Source organism: Charadrius vociferus, unplaced genomic scaffold, assembly GCF_000708025.1.
Source record: "Charadrius vociferus isolate BGI_N301 unplaced genomic scaffold, ASM70802v2 scaffold173, whole genome shotgun sequence".
Taxonomy (NCBI): Eukaryota; Metazoa; Chordata; class Aves; order Charadriiformes; family Charadriidae; genus Charadrius; species Charadrius vociferus.
The window spans coordinates 1,215,351-1,235,678 of NW_009648369.1; the positions used below are offsets into that span (position 1 = coordinate 1,215,351).

The following is a 20,328-nucleotide window of genomic DNA, read 5'->3' on the forward strand; positions in this document are numbered from 1 at the left end:
ACAACGGTGGAGAGGAGCGAGGCGGCTCCCGGCGGCGAGAGCAGCGACGCCGCCCGCGCTCTCTCCTGTGAGGTCTGCCGCGGGAGCTGCTCATGAGGTAAAATCCAGGCTTGATGGCGCTGGAAGGCTGCGAAGTCACCAGCCCAAACGCCCGGGAGAAAGGCACCAAGGCGCCCGTCCTGCCGGTCCCCTCACGGGCATCGAGCCCCGACGGCAGCGGCTCCCGCCTCACGGTGGGGTGTAAGGCAGTGAAGGTTTGTGGGGCTGTTTTCATACGAAGTCTACAAATAGCAGCTCTACCTTTTTGAGGAGATGCCCTGTTTGGTTTATATGAATTTATAAGCATGCCAGTCTCTGCGTTTGACGCAGGTCACATGCTGCGGAAAGGGCTGCTGCTGCCCTCAAAGGCCCTGGAGCCGACACCATTACTTGGGCAGTACAAGTTCACCGCCACCACTCTGCCCACAGGAAAATGGTGCTGCAATCGCACTCCGCACCAAAGGGAAAAAAAAATAATTAAATTTTGAAGCATGAATTCTTTCAACAGTGAGACAGCCTGAGAGGAGAGGGTTTAAACAAACCAACAAGGATGGGAGGACTCGGTGACCTGCTCGTCTTGGGAAGATAATGGCTGATCTATATGCACGGGGCTCCCCGGCTCGACTGATTCAAAGAGCTCTGCTGCTGACAGGGTGACTTGGTGGGTAGTGGATAGACACTGCAAACTACACCATCAAGTACTGATAGGCAAATCCTGCACAATCTCATTTGACAAGGATAATTACACCAAGTTTGCAAAGTTCTGAGAGAACAAGGCATTAAAAATTTTTCTTAAAAACAGACCTTCCAACGCAAAACTGGAATTGTGGCTTTAACAAGCCTTGTTGAAAACTCTCTGAAGGTGTTAGGCTCCAAGGGGTCTAAAACCCCTCAGTCTTTAGGGATCCCTAAAGGCTGAGGACAGATGGGCTTCAAAACAGAGGTGGACTGCTCAGTCCCTTAGCCCCGATATGTAATTTGTTCTAAAATACCAAGCTAGATACAAGGTAGGCATGCAACACTTGAATTCAACATTTAGGTTCTTCATTTTCTCTTCACACAACTTCCTCGTAACACATTAAATCTTTGTTACCTGCATTTGCATTTTTCTTCACAAAGGAAAAAAAACTACAGAAAACATTTCCTTTCTTTGTTCTTTTCTAGGCTATTTCAATTTTGCTGTAAATTATGTTAATGCACAAGCTTTACTCAAAACAGTGAAGGCTTGTGAAGAAACAATGAATAACTGATAGTACTTGTGTGTTTCACAAACTCAGGCATTGATCAAGTCAGTTTTACTGTTGTTTGACCAATGCACAATAGCCATCTACAGCGCTGAGCAAGAGATTAGGCTGTCCAGACACTACAGGTAGCTAATCAGTCTTTACAAATTGACCGAAACCAATTAGATTTAGGAGAGCCCTGTATTCATTCCAAAGATCTTCTCCAAATCAGGAAATAAGTTATCCAATCACAGTTCATTGCTTTTTTTTAAAGGCACCTTCAAGTCTAACATGAGATTAGTGCAGTCAGCATCGCCCTTGACTTTTTAAAGATTTACTCTCATTTTGCAATTACGATCATGACACTTCCAAACTGCAAATACACACTCTAGTACACCAAAGTTGTAACCAGAAACAATTGATTTCAGTAAAGCACAGTATCTAGCCAGACAGAATCAAGCTATTCAGTCTCTTAAAATACTGGTAGCAGACATGAATCAACGTTAAAATACTAAATACTTAACTGCTCCTTTCCATAAACATAATCTTCTGATAACACGCAAAATGGATTTACCTACCTTAAAATTTGATCCCCCCCTTCAATCTTATGATAATTATTTATTTGAATTTCTATGTTGCAATGCAGGAATAGTATACTGCTACTTTGACATTTCATGCACCTTTTAAATAAGAACAACTGAGCTTACAATGAAGCATGTGTAGTTTTCTAATACTTAGTTTGACATTAAGACAAATCCAAAAGCACTGATTAATAAAATTCGCTGATCAGGAAGCTCTGCAAACTGAGGACCGGATCTGTCTCTGTCGGTGACTTGTCTCTTCAATTTTACTAGTGGATTTGTCTGCACATTTCTTCCTACTACTAGAGATCTAGTAGGCTTTACATATAGTAGAGGAGTCAGTGAAAGAGCAAAGAAAATTTAATTGCATTACTTGCAACATAAACCTGAATGACACAGTAGCACGTCAAGTTTATAGCACTGAAAAGTGTTAACTGCATAGTTTTCAGAGATTTGCTTTCTGAATACATTGAATAGGTATTTGTGCGGTTGACTTTCATTTCACTGCCCTCAAGCATACCAGGAGAGATGCCGAGTAAAACACTTTTAATCCCTGGGAAAGAAGTAAGCGCATCCCTAGTCTGAAGTAACAAGACTTTTAGATAGAATTCAAGTCACTCCGGTCAAATAATTTTCTATTTAGAACAAAACCAGGAAATTCCAAACCCATCTTTCATTTAGCCATGCAAAAGTAGTACAACCCCCAAATCCTCCATTTGCATAGGTAGCACCAACTAGTCAGCACTCATTGAAGGCCCCAGGATAAGTCTTACTTAGAGACTCCAGTTCCATTCACAAACCCACATGCTACTCAGCAAACACAGTACAAAATATTTAGTCCTTATGTTGATTTCCCTTTTAGCAAAACATGGAATAGTTGGCTACAAATTTTCTAAGTACATGAATCGCAAAATAAAAGATTTGGATGGAAATGAGGCAGAGGGGGGAAGAAACCTGTTTTCAAATAAGGATTTTAAACATCTTTGAAACCTGGCCACAGGCAATTAGTGTCTTAATCAGCTGGCCAGTTCAGGACACAGGCAGATATATACTACAAAACCAACTATGTCCCTCTAAGCCACGATTCCCGTATGGTAATCTCCAGAAAAGCTGAAGTTTGTGCGTGACAAGGCTAAAAATATATTTCTATCCTAATGAGCTAGGCAGTTTAACATCACCCTATCTGTACGACACCTGTAGCAGCACAAGAGAGGCAGAAACCACTTCAACCATTGGTAATAACAATTCCTTCAGAACTTATTTTGAGGCACTTCATATGCAGTATGCACCAGACTACCTCATTTCTATCTTCTCACACATGCATCTACCACCATGTGAAGACTTGATAGAACATTACACTGCAGATCTTGTGATAAAAGTTAAATCCTGAAGATAATGAAAATTTTCAAGTTAATTACGAATTCAAATGTGAGCTTCCCTGCAGCATCTGTTGCCTAGAAGTTACTGTGAGAGAAATGCAAACTGCAGCAGCTTACACCAAAATGTAAGTGAAACCAATCAGTTCAGTTTCACTTTAGTCCAAAGTGCAAAAATAAATACTATTTTTCCTTAAAAGGTGCTATCAGTAGTAATTAAGTCTCAGAGAACTGTTCCGCCTAAATACACTCATTAAAGAACTAAGAAGCTTTCTACCTCTGCTACATTATACAGCTGGGCTCTGACCACCAAATTTACTTGAAAATATTTCTATTATAGCAGATGATAGCACAGCACACATTTTGCTCTCTAAGAGCACAGTACGTGAGGATGAGAGTGCATCCAGATATTGCTGGTTACATTTTTGGTTTTGTCTAGTTCCACCTGTATGTAGTTTTTTGCCAGTTAAAAGCTAATTTGATCTCGTACTTTTGATAGCATTTTTTTGCTCATTCTTGAGCTGTCCGTTAGGTGTAGCAGCAGTTTTATAGTCATTGTCAGGTGCTTTTATCACTAAAAGTCTGAAAGGTTCCGTTGTTTTCCGAAGTCTCTGAACAACAACAGCATTTTGCAGCTTTGCTTCCTCTAGTGTGAGCGTCTCGTCTCGCAGCTCTCGAAAGGGCAGCGAAGTAGTCAGTGTGAAGGGAACACTTCCCTCTGATCCTTGATACTTTGTTATGAAGTCTCTGACATGGCTTATTCTGAGAAGAAAAAAGAAAACTCAGTATTAGAGCGCTCCAATCCCAACACAGACCATACGCAACACACATAGCCACCACAAGAAGAGAATGAGACACTCAATGTAATAGCTGGTGGCACAGAAATGGAGGAATATAGATGGGGGTGGTATCCTGAAGTGCCTGATCCACTTGGGAGGCAAGGACCAAGGTTTGCATGCTCTAAGAGCAGCCCCAAAGGAAAAAACGATGAGCATCTTATTCTTAGCACTCAAATGCTTTGCTATGGCTCAGATGGTAGTTACACAAGCCTACCATTTCTTAACCAGCTGGTGGAGCTCTTACCTGAGGTTTCTGTTGCCAAAAGCTAGTATAAAAGATGCCTCCAGTGTGCCATACATGTAGCAGAACCATAATAAAGAAAAAGGGTTTGCAAAAGTTGTCTGGATAGCTTAAGAGTTAGCTAGGTCTAAATATACTCTCCTTCTACCAAAGCAGGTGCAGCAGCGAATTCATTACAGATTCAAGCTGCCTGCTAAGGTGTGAAGAACCTTACAACAAGTGAGCAAAACAAAGGTTTTGCTGTGGAAGAATCAGGATTGACCAATTTAATTAGATAATGAAGATGACAGGATACATCTATACCAGTAAAATGAACATAGTTTCAATGCCCGTTCTCTGATCCTGAGGCCAACCGGGAGACTCTGGCTACTGGCAAATTACTAAACTCATCCTTCCTCCCGCCCCTGCACAGGGCAGCCCATGGGGTTTACTGTCTCCTGGGAATGGTCCGTGACCTGAATGAACATCTGAATCAAGCCTAGTTATTGTTTGAGAAAGTGCTGGCTGGCTTGGGGGAAAGATATCCTAACAGTTTAGCTGCACAGATGACTGAATTTTCATGCCTTAGGCATGTCTGTATCTGTCTAGGACAGATAGAGCTAGCATCTAATTCCTGCATGTGGACCTCAATTAAGAGACAGTGCTTGGTCTTATAAGCCTAGGGCCTGAAAAACCTCAAGCAGGAATAAATTTTTGGTTGGATGTTTACAGGTGTCTACGTACATTGTATCGAAGTTCACTGGGGTCCAAGAGAGATTCAGGCAATTAGCCACCAGCTATTTGTTTTAGGATGAGCGAGTCCCTTTCCAGACTCCATACCCAATGCTCCAGGGTCACACTAACTTAGCAACTGCTCAAGAAGGGACACAACTCAACTCAAGACATAGCTATGTGTGCTATTCCTACAGCACTGCTCTGCTAGTTGGATCATTCACGTCTCCTTCATTCCCCATGCTGCAGTATTACCATGTCACCTGTGCTTTTATTCCAATGCTGTAACTTCAATCTTTCATCAGTAATCGAGTCATATCTAAAGCAGTAGTTACTGTGGCACATACACATTCTATCTGCAAAAGGGTAATCAATTTACCCAGGCACTGCAATATATACGCTGCAGGTTATTATTTACCTATAGTTTAACTAACAAATAGTTGACTGTTTTCTACTTCTCCACTGAAAGGAGTGCTATACATGCAATAAAGCTTAAGGATATTTATTCTAAAAGGATTTCCCCCTATTTCTTATTAGGTCATCCACAAACACTGTATACAGCACAAACATGCTGGTCTTGTCACAAGAGGGTATTTTTTTATGGAATATTTATTGCAAACTACTTCAAAAAGAGCATCGCATCAATAAGACTGTTGTTCTGCTTATCTCACTTTTTTTCCCCCCTCCAAAAGCACTTAGAAGCTGTTCAAACTGCTATTTACCACAAAGACAAAAAGCTTCTAAATTTACTTAAATGTGTGAAACCTGGAATAATTAAGATATTAAGCCCTCCAATGAAATATTTATAATTAAAATAGCAATTGACCCTTCAGCAATACATCACAACAGTGTTTCAGTTCATGCTTCAGGCCACTAACAGTAATAAATTAGTACAAGTTAAAGAAAAAGTTACAGTCATTAACCTTCAACTGATGAGCTTTTCTTCCAACCAGCCAAAACCATACACAGTTTATGCTGACAACACCCTGGGTTGCATTAAATCTATGATCACTTTAAATTGCTTCACAGAGAAGCACAGGCAACATACCCTTTCCATATGATGTGACTATATAGTACTGGTGTAATTTCTGAAATTACAAATGTGAGAAAGGCCTCTAAAGACAGTAGTTCCACAATTTAAACAGTTAATCCTACTTTCTCAAAGCTCCTGTATACATATGTTGTGCCGACACCTTCTGACATTATCTCCATTTAAAAGCCTCTTTAAGAACCAGAAATTTTACTAATTAAGAATTAAACACATTGGATGCATTTGATTCTGCCTGTGTTGACACGCAGGTGATGAACCAATCCTGCCTAGCACACTGACTCTGGCCCTGGTTTCTCTGGCTCAACTCTAAGTCACATCCTCCAGCTCCCAGCTGTGGAGCTGTCTATGCCCAATGATTAGCAGGCTTTTTACTAAGCAATTTGCTCCAGATGTAGTCATTTTGTGAGAGATCTGTCATCTTAAAAGCTGTGTCCTCTAGTAACGAGCAATACATACACCTTAACTTCCACTAACCTACAAAATTTCCTCAGATTTTCATTTATGCTCAGTTATGGGCTGACTATTAACATCAGTTCACATTCCTCTTATGCTTCTCTCTTGTCAGCTAAACGATTTCTCAAAATTTGAAAGGTTTTCTAGACACAGCTGAACAGCAGCCCAATGTTAATGAACTGAGGAGGTAGATTATTCACAGAAATTAGAGACTTATCATGCATACAGGCATAGTACAAATAGTTCAGATGCAAATACATACGACAGTGCTAAAATAAATCTTACCTGTGAGAAACATTGAATTTCTGAATTATCCTTTCCCCATCAGCTAACCAGATCTGGATGTTAGTGATAGGCTCCAAATCATTTAAGGGTACAATACGCAGGTGTCTTTTGTTGTCAGGTCCTTGATGATCATCTCTTACTTTAAAGGTTATCCTTGGAGTAGCACTGAAAAGAAAACCCATATGAGGTTATGCTTTCTATGTACACACATAAGCTTGAATCTCCCTCCAGACCTCTGCTTCTGGAGCTTTCTGCCCTGTATCACAGTGCGACAATGAATTATTTTTTTTTAACAAATATAGGAATAATGACATAAATGTCAGCTTTTTTTTTTTTTAACTGTATGCCAATACTTTCTCTTGAAGACTTCAACATGGTAAAGAATTTCAATTTACTCATGTTAAACTTTTTTACAAAATGGAATAGAACTTAAATATCAAAGGGTTAAATATGAATACACAAGAGATGAAACAGTCTGAAGACTCCTCATGCATTTTTTTGTAGTAATCACACAGGTGAAACTTTAAGGGGTTCGAGTATTGAATTTGCATACTCAATGTTAATTTTCACTGTAATGTGATTACAGTAATTCAATTTAACTGAATGTTGTTAGCCTTGATTTAGACCCCACCATCATCTATTTCAGCTTAGAGCATTACTCATCTATCAGAGAAATTGACTTGATGTGAAAATCCAGGCTGATGCATGCAGCATTTGGATTTTGTTTTTTTTCTAAGGCACTTTTGACAGCTGACCCTACCACAAGGGCTAAGATCCATAAAATGACTTGACAGAATACAGGGACCTCAGTCCAAGTGCGTGGTCTTAAAAAAAATTACTGGCAAAAATTTTTATGCTGAAGAAATGTCTAGAGCTTAGTGCTTCTTTCAGGGCTGAGCTTGTTCAGCATGTACTGGTTAAGTCATCATCAGGCCTGATCCAATGGGCATATCTTCAGCTTATGGGAGTACAACCAGATGTTTGCTTGCAAAATAATAGCAGTTATTTAAGGAGTTACCATTTCTTCTCTGAGCTCAGCTGTGGTCACTGACTACATGAACACTTCACAGTGGTTTGCAGAAAAGCTTTCTCTTTGCACAGAAAATGAGTTACTGTTTCTTGTGAGAGAAGTCGGTAACCAATAGTCATAGAATAACAGTCTTAACAATACTACATCTGCTTCGTGGACAAACCATACTTGCATCCTTATGTTCTTGTACCTGTCTTAGTTCAATGATAAAGCAGAAAAGTCATAGTCAATTTATTATTAAAACAAAGATGGCTAATGACTTAATATATTCAGGCTAGTAAAGTTAGAGTCTTGGGTTCAAGTCCTTCTCAGTCTGAGGTATTTCAAAAACCCTTACCACCCACTGCCTACTTAAGTGCCCCAACTTCTAGGCTATCAGCCAATAGAGACACTTTTTATTTCTTCCGCTGAAACTCTGCAAAAAGAATGAGGATCAAGGAATCTCATTCCAAGTGAGTTATAAGAGATGTTCACTGCAACTGGAGGCAGATGAGAGGCACAAAATTAACTGGTTTGCATTACACAGAAACCAGCTGGGGCACAAGGACTTGGCACCAACAGATTCCAAGAGGCACATCTGTAAAGCATTCTGGTACTCCAAGTGCAGGTGACTTACTATCACCCACCTGCCTCTACTGATTTACTTATCTCACACCCAGCTTCTGTTCATGCTTGACCTCAATACAAAATAAAGCCTAACTGCCATCCAGATCTGGGAAAAAAATTTTGAGCACCAGCAAGAAAATGTTAAACAGTCTCAGGAGCTGAAAAAAAAAAAGTTCAAGTCATACTTCAGTCCAGCAACGATCAGCTTTCTCTGTCTACTCAATCAGTGGCATTCAGTTCCAGGTTCAGACACTGAAGTATAGGCACTCATGTGCGAAATAGCTGTCTCCAGTACGGCAGAGGCTGGAGAGGCAGTCAACTGTGCAGCTGCCAGGCCGCTGGTTTAGCCTGGGCTGAACTACATTTTAGCCCATCAGTCACAGTTGTAGTTCAGACAACTGTCTCAAATAGATACCGATTTTGGTGTCATTCTCAAACTGCCTTCCCTCATGGTCACAACTCAGAATTTCTGGTAGGCACTGCAGATGATTCTTTCAATAGCAAGTATGTGTGAAACTGAAACCAAGACGTTAAGCTAAGCTGCAAGAGAAAGTTAGAAGATCTACATTCACCGAGGTTTAAAGCATTTCTATACTTAAAAACTTTGCTCTTGCAGAACTGACAGATAAAGCCATCTAGTGGTGGCAGCTTTGACTAAAGCCACAAACCAGGAATAGAAGTCTCTTATTAGCCTAAGATCAAAGCATTATCACCCCTTTTAAAGGTTTATTCCTTTTATAAGATTATCAAAAGAAGGAGTAAACTAAAGATCGAAGTGACCTAAGAGCCTCCTGTCAATTTTCTGAAAAGAAAAGCCCAAGAGGTAGGTATCATGCCTTACCCTGACTAATGGTTAGGAGGCTTGACATGCAATGTTTCACCCTAATGAGGTTATAGAGCGAGCCCACTTTGCTACAAGGGATTTTAGTCAATAGTTTAATGAACATGTTTCTGAAGCAGTCTTTAAAATGCATTGATAAGCTTAATAGGGAAGTGTGGTTGCAAATCTTGTTATACTCCTGAACTATTAAATGCAGCTGAACAGCGGTAAATAAAACAGAATATACCCATTAATTATATAGGTTCAAAAGGTATATTGGAAAAGTCTGATAAGCCTCATTTGTTTCTCCTGTACAACAAAAAAGGAGAGGATCAAGCTCAGCTGAGTTACATCCACAAACATATAATTTCTAGTGCCTCCATTTTTCCTCCGACAAAAGTTTTAATGAGCCAGTCAACAGACCAATTCATAATGTTTCATCCATCACATAGTCCATCCATCTGGGAACATTGGCAGAAAATCTATAGACTATTAAAAAAAAATGTTTATTTGGTAAGCAGAAGTTTAGTTAGGTTCTAAGCTGAAGTAAACTGTTCGGTCATTTCTGATTAAGCACACAACTGTGGAAAGGGAGTTCTATAGTTTAAAACTTGTTACATGTCTCAGACAGCACTACTATGTCCCCACAAAGCTTTTCTGCTGAAAGAGTAGCATATTTATGCAATGGACACTTATTAACATCAGGAAGTGAGCATTAGTTTATGAAGTAAGACCACTTACTGCTCACGTGTCCAACATCAGCAAAAATATTTACTCATCTTTAGAGGAAGGGCTCTGATAGCATAGCACTAGCAAGAGTAGAAAATAAAAAGCACATTTTATCCAGTCCATAAAGAAAAAAGAAAAAAGCTGAACAAGTTGTAGGATGTCTCAGTGTACGAGACAAGTCAACTTAAATTCACAGAATAGCATGTTTCTGGAACCTAACTTGCCTACTGCGAAGCAAGATCATTACTTGCTGTAGGCATGACAGAGCATGACAAGCAACTGAACAACCTACCATTTAGCACTGGTTAGCAGCAGAAACCCAGCACACTGAAGATCTTTTTGCTTTTGCTACATAGAGGTCTACTTGTAGATAAAATAAGGTTAAGTTCTTGACCCTCATTTGCTCGGGATTTCAGTGCTACCAAAAGCAAGTCTTGCAACATCTCATCCATCTCTCAAGGGAAGATTTTCCCTATTGACCGTATCTAGTCAAGCATGTAGCAACTGAATGGACTGTGCTACAGAAACAGATGAAACTGATAAACCAGATACTTGCTTCTCTGAGGCAGCCTGGAACCACTCATCCTTTATAATCATCAGTCTCTTACTCTACACATCATCTTCTTCCCCTGCCTCATCCGTTCCTACCCAGGTCACGCTTTCCCTCAGCACAAGCGCTGGGCCTTAGCAGCAAGCCCTTTCCACTTAATCAAAACAAGCTGTTCACCTAAGGTTTCACCACAGTCTATTAACCCCAGTCAGCAAGTCACTAAGCAGTCCCACCAGTGAAGGCTTCCTGTAGGCTCCTGGTCACTGACTGTGTTCTGTTCCCTACGCTGAAGTCTGCTCTTACACATCAGGGATATGCGAGGCAGATAATTGAGCTGGAGTAAGCAAAAGTCACAGGGATCAAATACATGAACTCCTGGCCTGCCCCTCTACAACACCCTTCCAAAATACAGTACTGTTTGGTTATAAATCAAATCCAGTTTTAGCACTAGTATTAGTGTCTGACCCTCCCCAACCACAAGAGAGTCATAAAGTAAAGGAAAGGGAATCACTGTAGCAGGCTAAAATGTCTTACTGCAATAAATGCACGATTAAATACTAAAGAATTTTAAGAGAATGCAAAATAACCTCTTCTTCAGTTCCCTTCATGGGCTTGTCATCCTCCCCTCTTCTTACACAAAGTATTGCATGTACAGCTTTAAAAGAGATTCTTTTCTCTTAATCACAGAATAGAAGAGTGACAGCCTTTCAGCTGGAAAGAGTTCTGCTAATATTGAGACCTTGAACAAAGAAAGCCAACAGCATCCTGGCTGTATTAACAGGAACACAGCCAGGAGATTGTGGGAGCTGATTACCCCCCACCAGCACTCATTAGACACGCCTAAATACTGCATTCAGATTTGGTACCCAAAATAAAAGAAAGATATTGATGCCTAAATACTGCATTCAGTAGTATTTAGGTACCCAAAATAAAAGAAAGATATTGACAAATCTGAAGCAAGTTCCATGGAGGGCCACCAAGATGGCCACAGGCTGAAACATTTACCCTGTAAGGAGAGGCTGGAGGGACTTGTTCAGCCTGTGGAAGAGATGGTGTCAGAGGACACACCTAATAGTGGCCCACCAGGGTCTACAGGGGGTCATCAGGAGGAGGGAGCCAGGCTCTTCATGGTGGACATCAATTGAAACAATGGACATTCAGACTGGATATAAGGAAAAATTTATTTCCCATGAGGACAGTCCAGCACTGAAGCAGGCTGCACAGCTTCCACTCCTGCAGGATATGGTTGCACTTGATGATCTTAAAGGACCCTTTCTATGATTCTATGATTTCAAGGCCCAACTGGATAAAAGCCTGAGCAACCTCATTTGTCCCCACAGCTGACCCTGCTTTGAACAGGAGCTTGGATTAGAGAACTCCAGAGGTCACTTCCAACCCAAACCATGAGATTGTTTTCCATAGGCATAGTTCCCCTCAGCTACTCAATCATGGATCACATCAGACTACTCACCTTCCTAATCTGTAACCATGTCCAGAAAAGGGATGAAACATTGGCTTTTTCGATGACAAATACACCTTATCTTTTTTGTCTTCCACTTTTACGTCTACCTCCTCCTTATCAAAAACTTTTCGTAGCTCAAAAGGCAGTTCCCTTAAGAAAAAAAAAAAACAACAAATATGTCAGAAAAAGAACTACTATACTGTTTTCAGTATACAAAATAGAGTAATACCTGTTCTATGTCCATCCTTTTAAGGATGATGCTTTAAAAAAAAACCCAAAACACTTCACAAGTATTTACTAAGAGTCATGTTAAGTGGATGACATAGAAAAAACTTCAAGTTCCTGAACTGCAAATTAACTAGAAAGTGAACAATAAAAAAAACCAAAAACACATCATCATGCAAGTTGTTGAACGATGTTCAAATTTGCTTAGGAGTAACCACTCCAAAGCACCAAAGCACATGATGTGTAGGAAGTTCAGTATTGCCATACATTGCTGCAAAAGGTTCAATTACTTTATCCACATAGTAAAATGAGAATAAAAAGAGACAAATATGCTTTTAAAGAGAAAGAATGGAGTTCAGACACAATGTGTTTAATTACAAATAAAGACGAATCTCAGCTTTTAAAAATTAGGTCATCACTAATAGCTACACTCTTTAGTGCAGTAACATCACCTCGGTAATGCTTTATTTGCATTAAGCAGAACACAACAATGCCTTTGTCTATGAGCTCTGACGCAGACACTACATTTTTGGGTGGTGGGGCTCAGCTGGCACAGGGGCTGTACTAAGTGCTTTCTACCATCAACGATTACGCAGGAACCATCTTGCAATTAGCATCTTCACAAGCAAACCATGGAAGAAAGGTGGCAAACTTTTGATGCATGCATGCACACAAAGAAAGCAAAGGGCTTTAAACAGCACAGTTAATTGCTATTACAATTAACACAGGTGACAGCCATAGAAGAGAAATATAGTGTACAATTAGTTATTTTTGATGGGCTAGCAAAGTATGGAAAAGACAAAATATACAACATCTTAGTAATTTCACATACTTGAAAGGGAATTATTAAATTATATTCTCCTCTCCATTTGTATAGGGTGAGGAAACAGACTACAAACTAAAGGCTCAAAATTACATTGGTTTGTATGGTTAACCTGCTTTTTTAAAGCAAAACTGCAAACACTAGCAGAAATCAGGATAGGATGCTAATTTTTAACGGGATAAAAGTAAGGTTGCTACATATACACAAATGACTGAAATAGCAAGTTTGTATTAAGAAAAGTGTCTGAAATTTAGGACTGATCAGAGTTTCTTGATGTTACATGGAGCAACTGTTCCCATTTAAGGCTTTTCATCAATAAAAAGAAAACAAAGACCATAAACCCCAGAAATTCTCAACGACTTGTGTATTCAGTTTGTTAGTCAAAGCACCATTTGATCAGTAGCTCTTACTGGGCATTCTAATTTATCCTTTATTTCATTCTGCACCTGCTGTGCCCCCTACCAACACTCGCTTTTATCTATTTCATCAGCAACTGTACAATGACTGCAATTGAAAGCTATATTAAACCTGTTGATGTTAAAACAGCCATTAGCACTGCAGGAACTGAGACAGGCAGCGGCCTACGCTTCTACAGGGATACTCAAGTGCAGCAAAGCCAAACAGCTATGTAAAAATTCAGAGCATAAGCTAAGTGCTATCCAAAGCACATTAACTCAGGTTGATTAAGAACATAAAACTCACCCTTTTTTAACGGAGTCCAAGAACTGCTGGTTTGCAACATCAGTGTAGCTCCTAAGTTCACCATCATTTACTGTAAACCCATTTTTCCAAAGTTTAATGATTACATCAACCTATAACGTAAGAACAGTTCTCATTGTAACGCTGATGTAAAACCAGCTTGGTACACCCACAGTACCCTATGATTGTAAATCATCCACTGTACGGGCTAAAAATACCAAGAGAAGGCTCACTATAATCTGTTTCAGCCCTCTGCCAGCAGGCAGAGCAACTGCAAGGGGTAAGTGACATTTCTAAGTATCATGTGTCAATCAGGGTTAGACATAAACCTTCCCCCAATCATTTGGCTTTCCTAGATCAAGAACAGCCAGCTGCAACTCTTCAAGAGCTAATTTGAGAGCACACATGCCTGGAGTTGGAACACCAACTACCAGAATAGTCCAGCTGGGAATTTGTTAAGGTAGAGCCTTGTTCTGCCCATTCAGGAGGATTTCCTGAAAGTGAGGCACTGAGAAAATGCACGCAAAAGCCTTTCACTCAGAAAATGGAGCAAGTATCAGAAAATTTACTTTCAGACAGTCATACAGTTATGTTACCCTGTCATTCCTGGGTATATTCAAAAGTTTGGTGTTAGGGAAATAAAAAAATAAATTCTCAGTAATTCATTAACTTTGCCAGAGAACATCCGCTACTTCAACTTGTAGCCTTCACATTGCTCACTGGAATCTCTCCAAGACGGATATATTTGGGATTGCATTTTCATATTTATGCATCATGCCGTTTAAGGAAGCACTTGGTCATCCAGGTCTGACCCCTGAAATAATGCTGTCTTGAGAGATACTTGAACACGTGTGAGGTATATGAAGCACAGAAAAAATGCAGAATTCATCTCAGCTGGAAATGAGTTTGAACTAGACTTGATAGTACTTGACAATTTTCTCTTTTTTTCTTTTTTTCCACAGTTCGACTTGTTAGATGAGTGCTACATAAACACAAAGCACATGCAAACTGCTGAATAAAATTCCTTATCTTTTGGTTGGGTAATCAGTCAAAAAGGCATATAGCACTCAGCAAGATTGTGTCTCACGGCACCAATGCACATGGAAGGAGTTCTCATCATGGGAAGGTGCCTCTATAGTGAACTAGTACGCAAGTTTAACATGGACTAACTATTCCACACTAACTCCCCATTTGACATTGACACAAGTACTACCATGGAACACTATTTCAGAACTGCAATTTAAGGTATTGCTCCTGACACTCCTTTTCTCCCAGGCTCAGTTTGGGATCCATGAATATAATTTCCAGCAATGCCCACTCCACATTTCTCCCCGACATCTTTGTTCTACACAGCCTTTTCTCCAGCCCCTTATCAGTTTTTGGGGAGTAACAGAAAAATACAAAAAGGACAATCACTGAGATACAAACCCATACTAAACATGCAGCAACTACCACAACTACACAAATGAGGGCAAATTAAAAAGTTTTGGGCGACGCTTCTGCATAAAAAGGCTGCAACTCTTTAAACAACTTCTTGTGCAACAGTAGTTGTCATTCCTTACACCTCATGACCAGCTCACTCTCTTTACTAATAAAGCAGAAGTGTGTTAGCCAATGCCAGCCCAAGTCCTAGAACAATATTAAACCCACTATAAAGTAGTAAGAGGCAGAAGCACAGAAGCATAGGCCTGGTTGACTAAGAGATGGGACACTGTACAGATGTACTGGTAAGACTTCTGGTCTTCTTGCATTTGTTTTCCAGAGTACTCCTGGAGTGCTACTATGTTAAACATGAGTATTTTCTCTTCACCACCTACCTGATTCTTGACTGTAGTTGGGGGCATACATATAGCACCAACCTTCTGAGCTTCTTCAAAAAGGTTATCTACCAAGTAGTCACAGTTTTGTTCTGTACCACTCAAAATCTGATCATCAGTTCCTGACTTACACATCCTGCAGAAAAAAGACGTAAGTAAAAATGATGCTTCAGAGAACACATCAGAAGACAAGCAGTTACAATAATTTCATTACCCAGAGGCATAAAAGACATGCTCCCCTGCACCCAGCTGACTTGGTGGTTACAAAACATCAGGTCAACTTTGCCTTGTGCTGTTTCTAGAAACTTCTTACAAAGCTCTAACTGCTATTTGCACTTCAGAAGCACAAGTTAAAAAATGACAATAGAAAATGTGAATTCATCTATACAGAAGCTTCTAAACTTGGTATCAGAGCAAGGAATGTAAGTTAGATGATTTGTACTTCTAATTCAGACCATCAAACATTTAACTGCACACCAATGAAAGACCTTCCTTAAAACTGGCCTGGGTGACTTCCTTTGCTGTAAATTTTAAAAAACTCATACAAGAAAATTGCCCTAGGATTTACTCCCTCATCCCCTCTTGAACCTCCCTGTTCCCAACAAGAGCACAGAACCACCATTACTGTCTTTGAAAAGTACATTAGAGAAACTCCAGAAAAGTGACTCAACACCCCTTGAGAACACTGGAGAAATACAATAGAAGACTTCAATACTGTGGAGACTGCCAGAGTATAAAAAAAGATACATCTACCACATCTTTTTATAGAACATCGTATATGTGACAGCTGTTTCTGTTAGATTTTTCACCAATCAAAATGCAGAAATATGCAACTTGAATGAATGATTATCTTTCAGTTTAGGTTCTTTGCATAGTAAGAGGATTATGCAGCTTTTGGTAAACACCGCAGGAGTTATTCCTATTGGAGATTCAGAAAAGTCTATTTTAAGCAATTCAGAAAAAAAAAATCCCAGCTCTTGAACAATATTCAGTTTTACATAAAACTCTGCATTGAATTCAAGAGCAGCAATGCTTACTTGAATGGTAATTAGATACATTTACATCAAAAGGAATTGTTTGCAGTGCATCTATGCAACACTAAGAATCCCTACAGATTAACATCTTTAAACAAAAGAAAAATTCAACACCACTAAAGAAGAAATTTCAAAAGTATACTGTCCCTATTTTTTTTTCTAATAGAACAAAAGAAACTTGAAGTGTTAATTTAGGTATTCACTATGCTTTACCTGGGAAATATAACTGGAAAATCAAACACCTCCATATCAAATGTAGAAGTGAATAGTGAGTTAGCAATTTGTAAGGCTGCCTTTCTATTTTAAATAAAAATATTTATGTGGCTTCTTGCATCTAGGAGACATTCCGAGTATGTGAAAAATCTTTTAGCAAAACCGTTTTGGGTTTGCTTTGGGGTTTTTTTGGGTTTTTTTTGGTTTTTTTTTTGAAAACTTCAGTATATGTGGAGCAGGTGGATAAAGAAAAAAAATTAAAATTTTAAAATTCAACATAAAGTTTGAAAAGTCACAACAGGACACACAAACAGCAATAGGAAAGGCAGAGGAAAAGGGGGAGGGGGAACTGGCACCTACCATTCGTTCTTTGCAGTTTTGATATTGTCCATGTCTTTCATTCTGGTGCTTCACCTAATTATGAAAAGAAGATGGTTTAAAAACAAAACAAAAACAAACAACAAACAAAAAACCTCCAAAGAACTCAATCAGACAAAATGTCCAGCACTCTTTGTCTCCTTTTCTATCTGAAACACTCTATAGTTTTTCCTGTGTTGATAGTACATTCAACCAAAAACATCAACCTCCCCCCCACCAAGTCTCCAGATGGTTCTTTGTTTTCCTGCAGTTTCTAATTTAATGACACATGAACCATGCACCGGTTTCAGACGTCCAAAAGGAAGATTACTTTTTTCATAAATGTACAAAATAAATTCCACAATAATCAGGTGAATTGAAAATACATGCCCATGCTTATGGTAAGCAAGGAAAGAAAAAAAAAATCACATTCCTTTCCTGGGTAGCATGGTTTAAACCCCCCTGATTTTTCACAACACTATGATACAGTTGCAGAAAAACTGCACTGGCACTGCAGGCATTCTAATGACCTTCACCTTAATAGTGTGCGTTATTGAAAGGTGCAAGATGTGTCAGGTTCCTCTTCCTACCATATCTCAACATATTGGTGCAGCATCCCAGAAACTGTGAATTGTCATTTCTGGTCTACAGTTTAGCTGGGAAAAAAATCCTGGATTTGCAAGTACTACATATACTACAGGATTAGTCTGCCGAGTCAGGAGAAATGAAGAATGCCATACTGATCTCATTACACTCACTTCTGAGCTCTCTGAAAAGTTATAGAAAGTCACAAAAAGCCAGAGACTCCCCAAAACACGCCTAGAAAAAAAACAAAATCACTCGAAAATTAGACAAGCCCCCAGAAGAATAGAAATTTTAAGTTGCAACTGTGTTTTAAGAGTTATTGCCAAAGACTGCTGGGTACAGGTTACACAGATGATGTTCTGCTCCTGGCAGGTTTGGGATTAAGTCATGATATTATGTATGGCTTTTAGATAGCATCAAACTGAGCAGTGACAGCAATCATACTCCTAGTAGTATGAAAGCAGTATGCACAGCAAGACTAAAATGAATTTTAAGTGGTCTTGACATCTAATTTAACAAGATGGAGAGGTTACGGGGAAACAACATTCACTGCAGCATTAACAAGAAAAACCTCATTCAGTTATTCAGTACTAATTCATATTCCTCAGGAAGCTGATATTGGTATTCTTCCATCCTGAAAGCTAATCCTTGTGAGACACATTCTGCAGAAATGTATATAAGCCTTCAGAAAATCCCCATAACAACCAAAAAATTCAGCCAATATGTCCATAACAGGTTTTAAAGTTTAGGCAGCCTTCAGTTTAACCAATGCCATTATGCATTAGGTCAAAACATTATACTTCGCACACCTTTGACATGTCACACAAGATGCAGCGCAGTCTTTCCCCCCACCCCCCACCCCTGCAAATGTTCTGCCAGAGTATTATATACACAGGCAAGCCTGTGCTGGTACGTTACAACCTTATAAGCGTATCTGATTGCTGTACTTGGAACTTTGTACCTGCACTTGGAAAAAACGAACTTTCAGTATCAAGTAAGTATAGTGAATTTTAAAGTGCTTAAAAAATACAATTTTTCAAACTTCTCCCCAAATTAAGCTTTAACACACTTTAGCAGAAAGCAATTTTTTGTGCTTTGTGTTAATGTGCTTATCTTCTAATCTTTCACTATTCAATAGACTACTCCCCAAAGCAACAAAAGCCACCTCCAGCCATTTGCTTTTGTTGATTCTCTGTGCCTTGTCATCAGAGCTATTAAAAAGAGACAGACACAATGAAGCAGCTCTTCAAATTAATTCTTTTGCTACATTACGCTGGCCTCAAATGTGCATGAATAGTATTCAAAACTGGTCAGCTGTGAAAGTCACTGTTCCTTCTAAAGTACAACAGCAATTACACTTAGAAGAAATGTTTGTGTTAATATATGAAGGTACAGCAATCAGCCTACACAGCATATTGATGTTTATTATGACCAAAAAGCCATTAGGACATAGCGATCAGAGCGCACTGCAAGCACTTCAGCTCAGCAAGCCAACCCAACTAGCACGAACCACCTCTCCTGCCAACATCTGACAGACGCCGTCACGTAAAACTTCAAGAGTTTCGGTTTGCACCCAAGATAATAAGTATCACAGAACTGAACTTCCACCTCCGGAAATCAAAAGGCAGGAAGAAGCTGAAGCTGCCAGCAGCCCACCCCAGCCGCACCTGCTAACCGTGGTGGGACACCCCTGGCCTCTCCCGGCACAGGGCAGCTTCTCCTACCGCAAGGGCTCACTCTCCATCACCGACACCAACTTCACAAGGGATGGATGGGCCGCTGTCCCAGCCGTGGCCTTTCACCACCAGTTCTTTGAAACAAGCAGCTCTCACCTACGCAGTCATCGACATGTTAGTTTCGACAGATGTTTCTGTGCTTAACAGTTGAGCCAACACATGCAGTTATTTTAATGCAAGAAAAACAAAACAGAAACTACCTTTTGATGCTTTCCTTGCTCTGACTGGCAGAAATATAGAAGTTGTGGAAGCTCCATGCCTAGAGATGTTCAAGGCCAGGTTGGATGGGGCTTTGAGCAACCTGATCTGATGGGAGGTGTCCCTGCCCATGGCAGGGGGGTTGGAACTCGATGATCTTCAAGGTCCCTTCCAACCTAAACCATTCTATAAGATATTCAGGCAAGCACACACAGCCCCCTCCCCGCTGAAAGCCTGTCCTACTAACTTAGGCAGAAAGTAAACTTCTCTACTTGAAAACTGTTTACAGCAGAGCACAGTCTACCGCAACGCCGCACGGAAATGATGACTGAAAACTGCACAGTACCGTGTGACAAAAGGAACAAGCAGCTCCAGATAAGTCCAAATTAAAAGCAAGATGAGCATCGGACCTCATGGCCTGAAGGTGACTGATACGCTAAGGCCAAAACCCCAGCACAGCCCTTTCCTCTCCAGCTGGCCAGAAGCGCTGTGCGTTTTGGAAAGAACCTTCACCCCCACCCCCGCGGGCTGCCAGCACCTGAGCCCATCCGCACCCCCCACACCGGCTGGGCCCTGCACACGAAGCAGCCAAAACCCTTGCCCAAAACACGCCCCGCCAGCCCCTCGGGGGGGCGGGGAGGGATG

At 40.2% G+C, this 20,328-nt stretch overlaps 1 protein-coding gene across 1 annotated transcript; it reads right to left on the reverse strand.

The window, feature by feature from the left end:
* Positions 1-3,493: 3,493 nt before the first annotated feature.
* UBXN2A (UBX domain protein 2A) lies at positions 3,494-17,216 on the reverse strand. The gene is made up of 6 exons (XM_009885308.1): positions 17,168-17,216; positions 15,561-15,696; positions 13,747-13,856; positions 12,006-12,146; positions 6,800-6,964; positions 3,494-3,981 (listed from the first exon to the last, which is right to left on the reverse strand). Exons 1-6 carry the CDS (start codon positions 17,206-17,208, stop codon positions 3,693-3,695), a joined length of 882 nt encoding a protein of 293 aa, XP_009883610.1. The 5' UTR covers positions 17,209-17,216; the 3' UTR covers positions 3,494-3,692.
* Positions 17,217-20,328: the final 3,112 nt, after the last annotated feature.

Excerpts from the sequence above, each read along its gene's own strand:
- UBXN2A (XM_009885308.1), bottom strand. The coding sequence starts at position 17,208 with ATGAAAGACATGGACAATATCAAAACTGCAAAGAACGAATG. Across the intron at positions 13,857-15,560 it reads CAACTACAGTCAAGAATCAG|GTTGATGTAATCATTAAACT; the intron begins GTAGGTGGTGAA and ends CTTACGTTATAG. Across the intron at positions 6,965-12,005 it reads CATGGTTACAGATTAGGAAG|TGCTACTCCAAGGATAACCT; the intron begins GTGAGTAGTCTG and ends TTTTCTTTTCAG.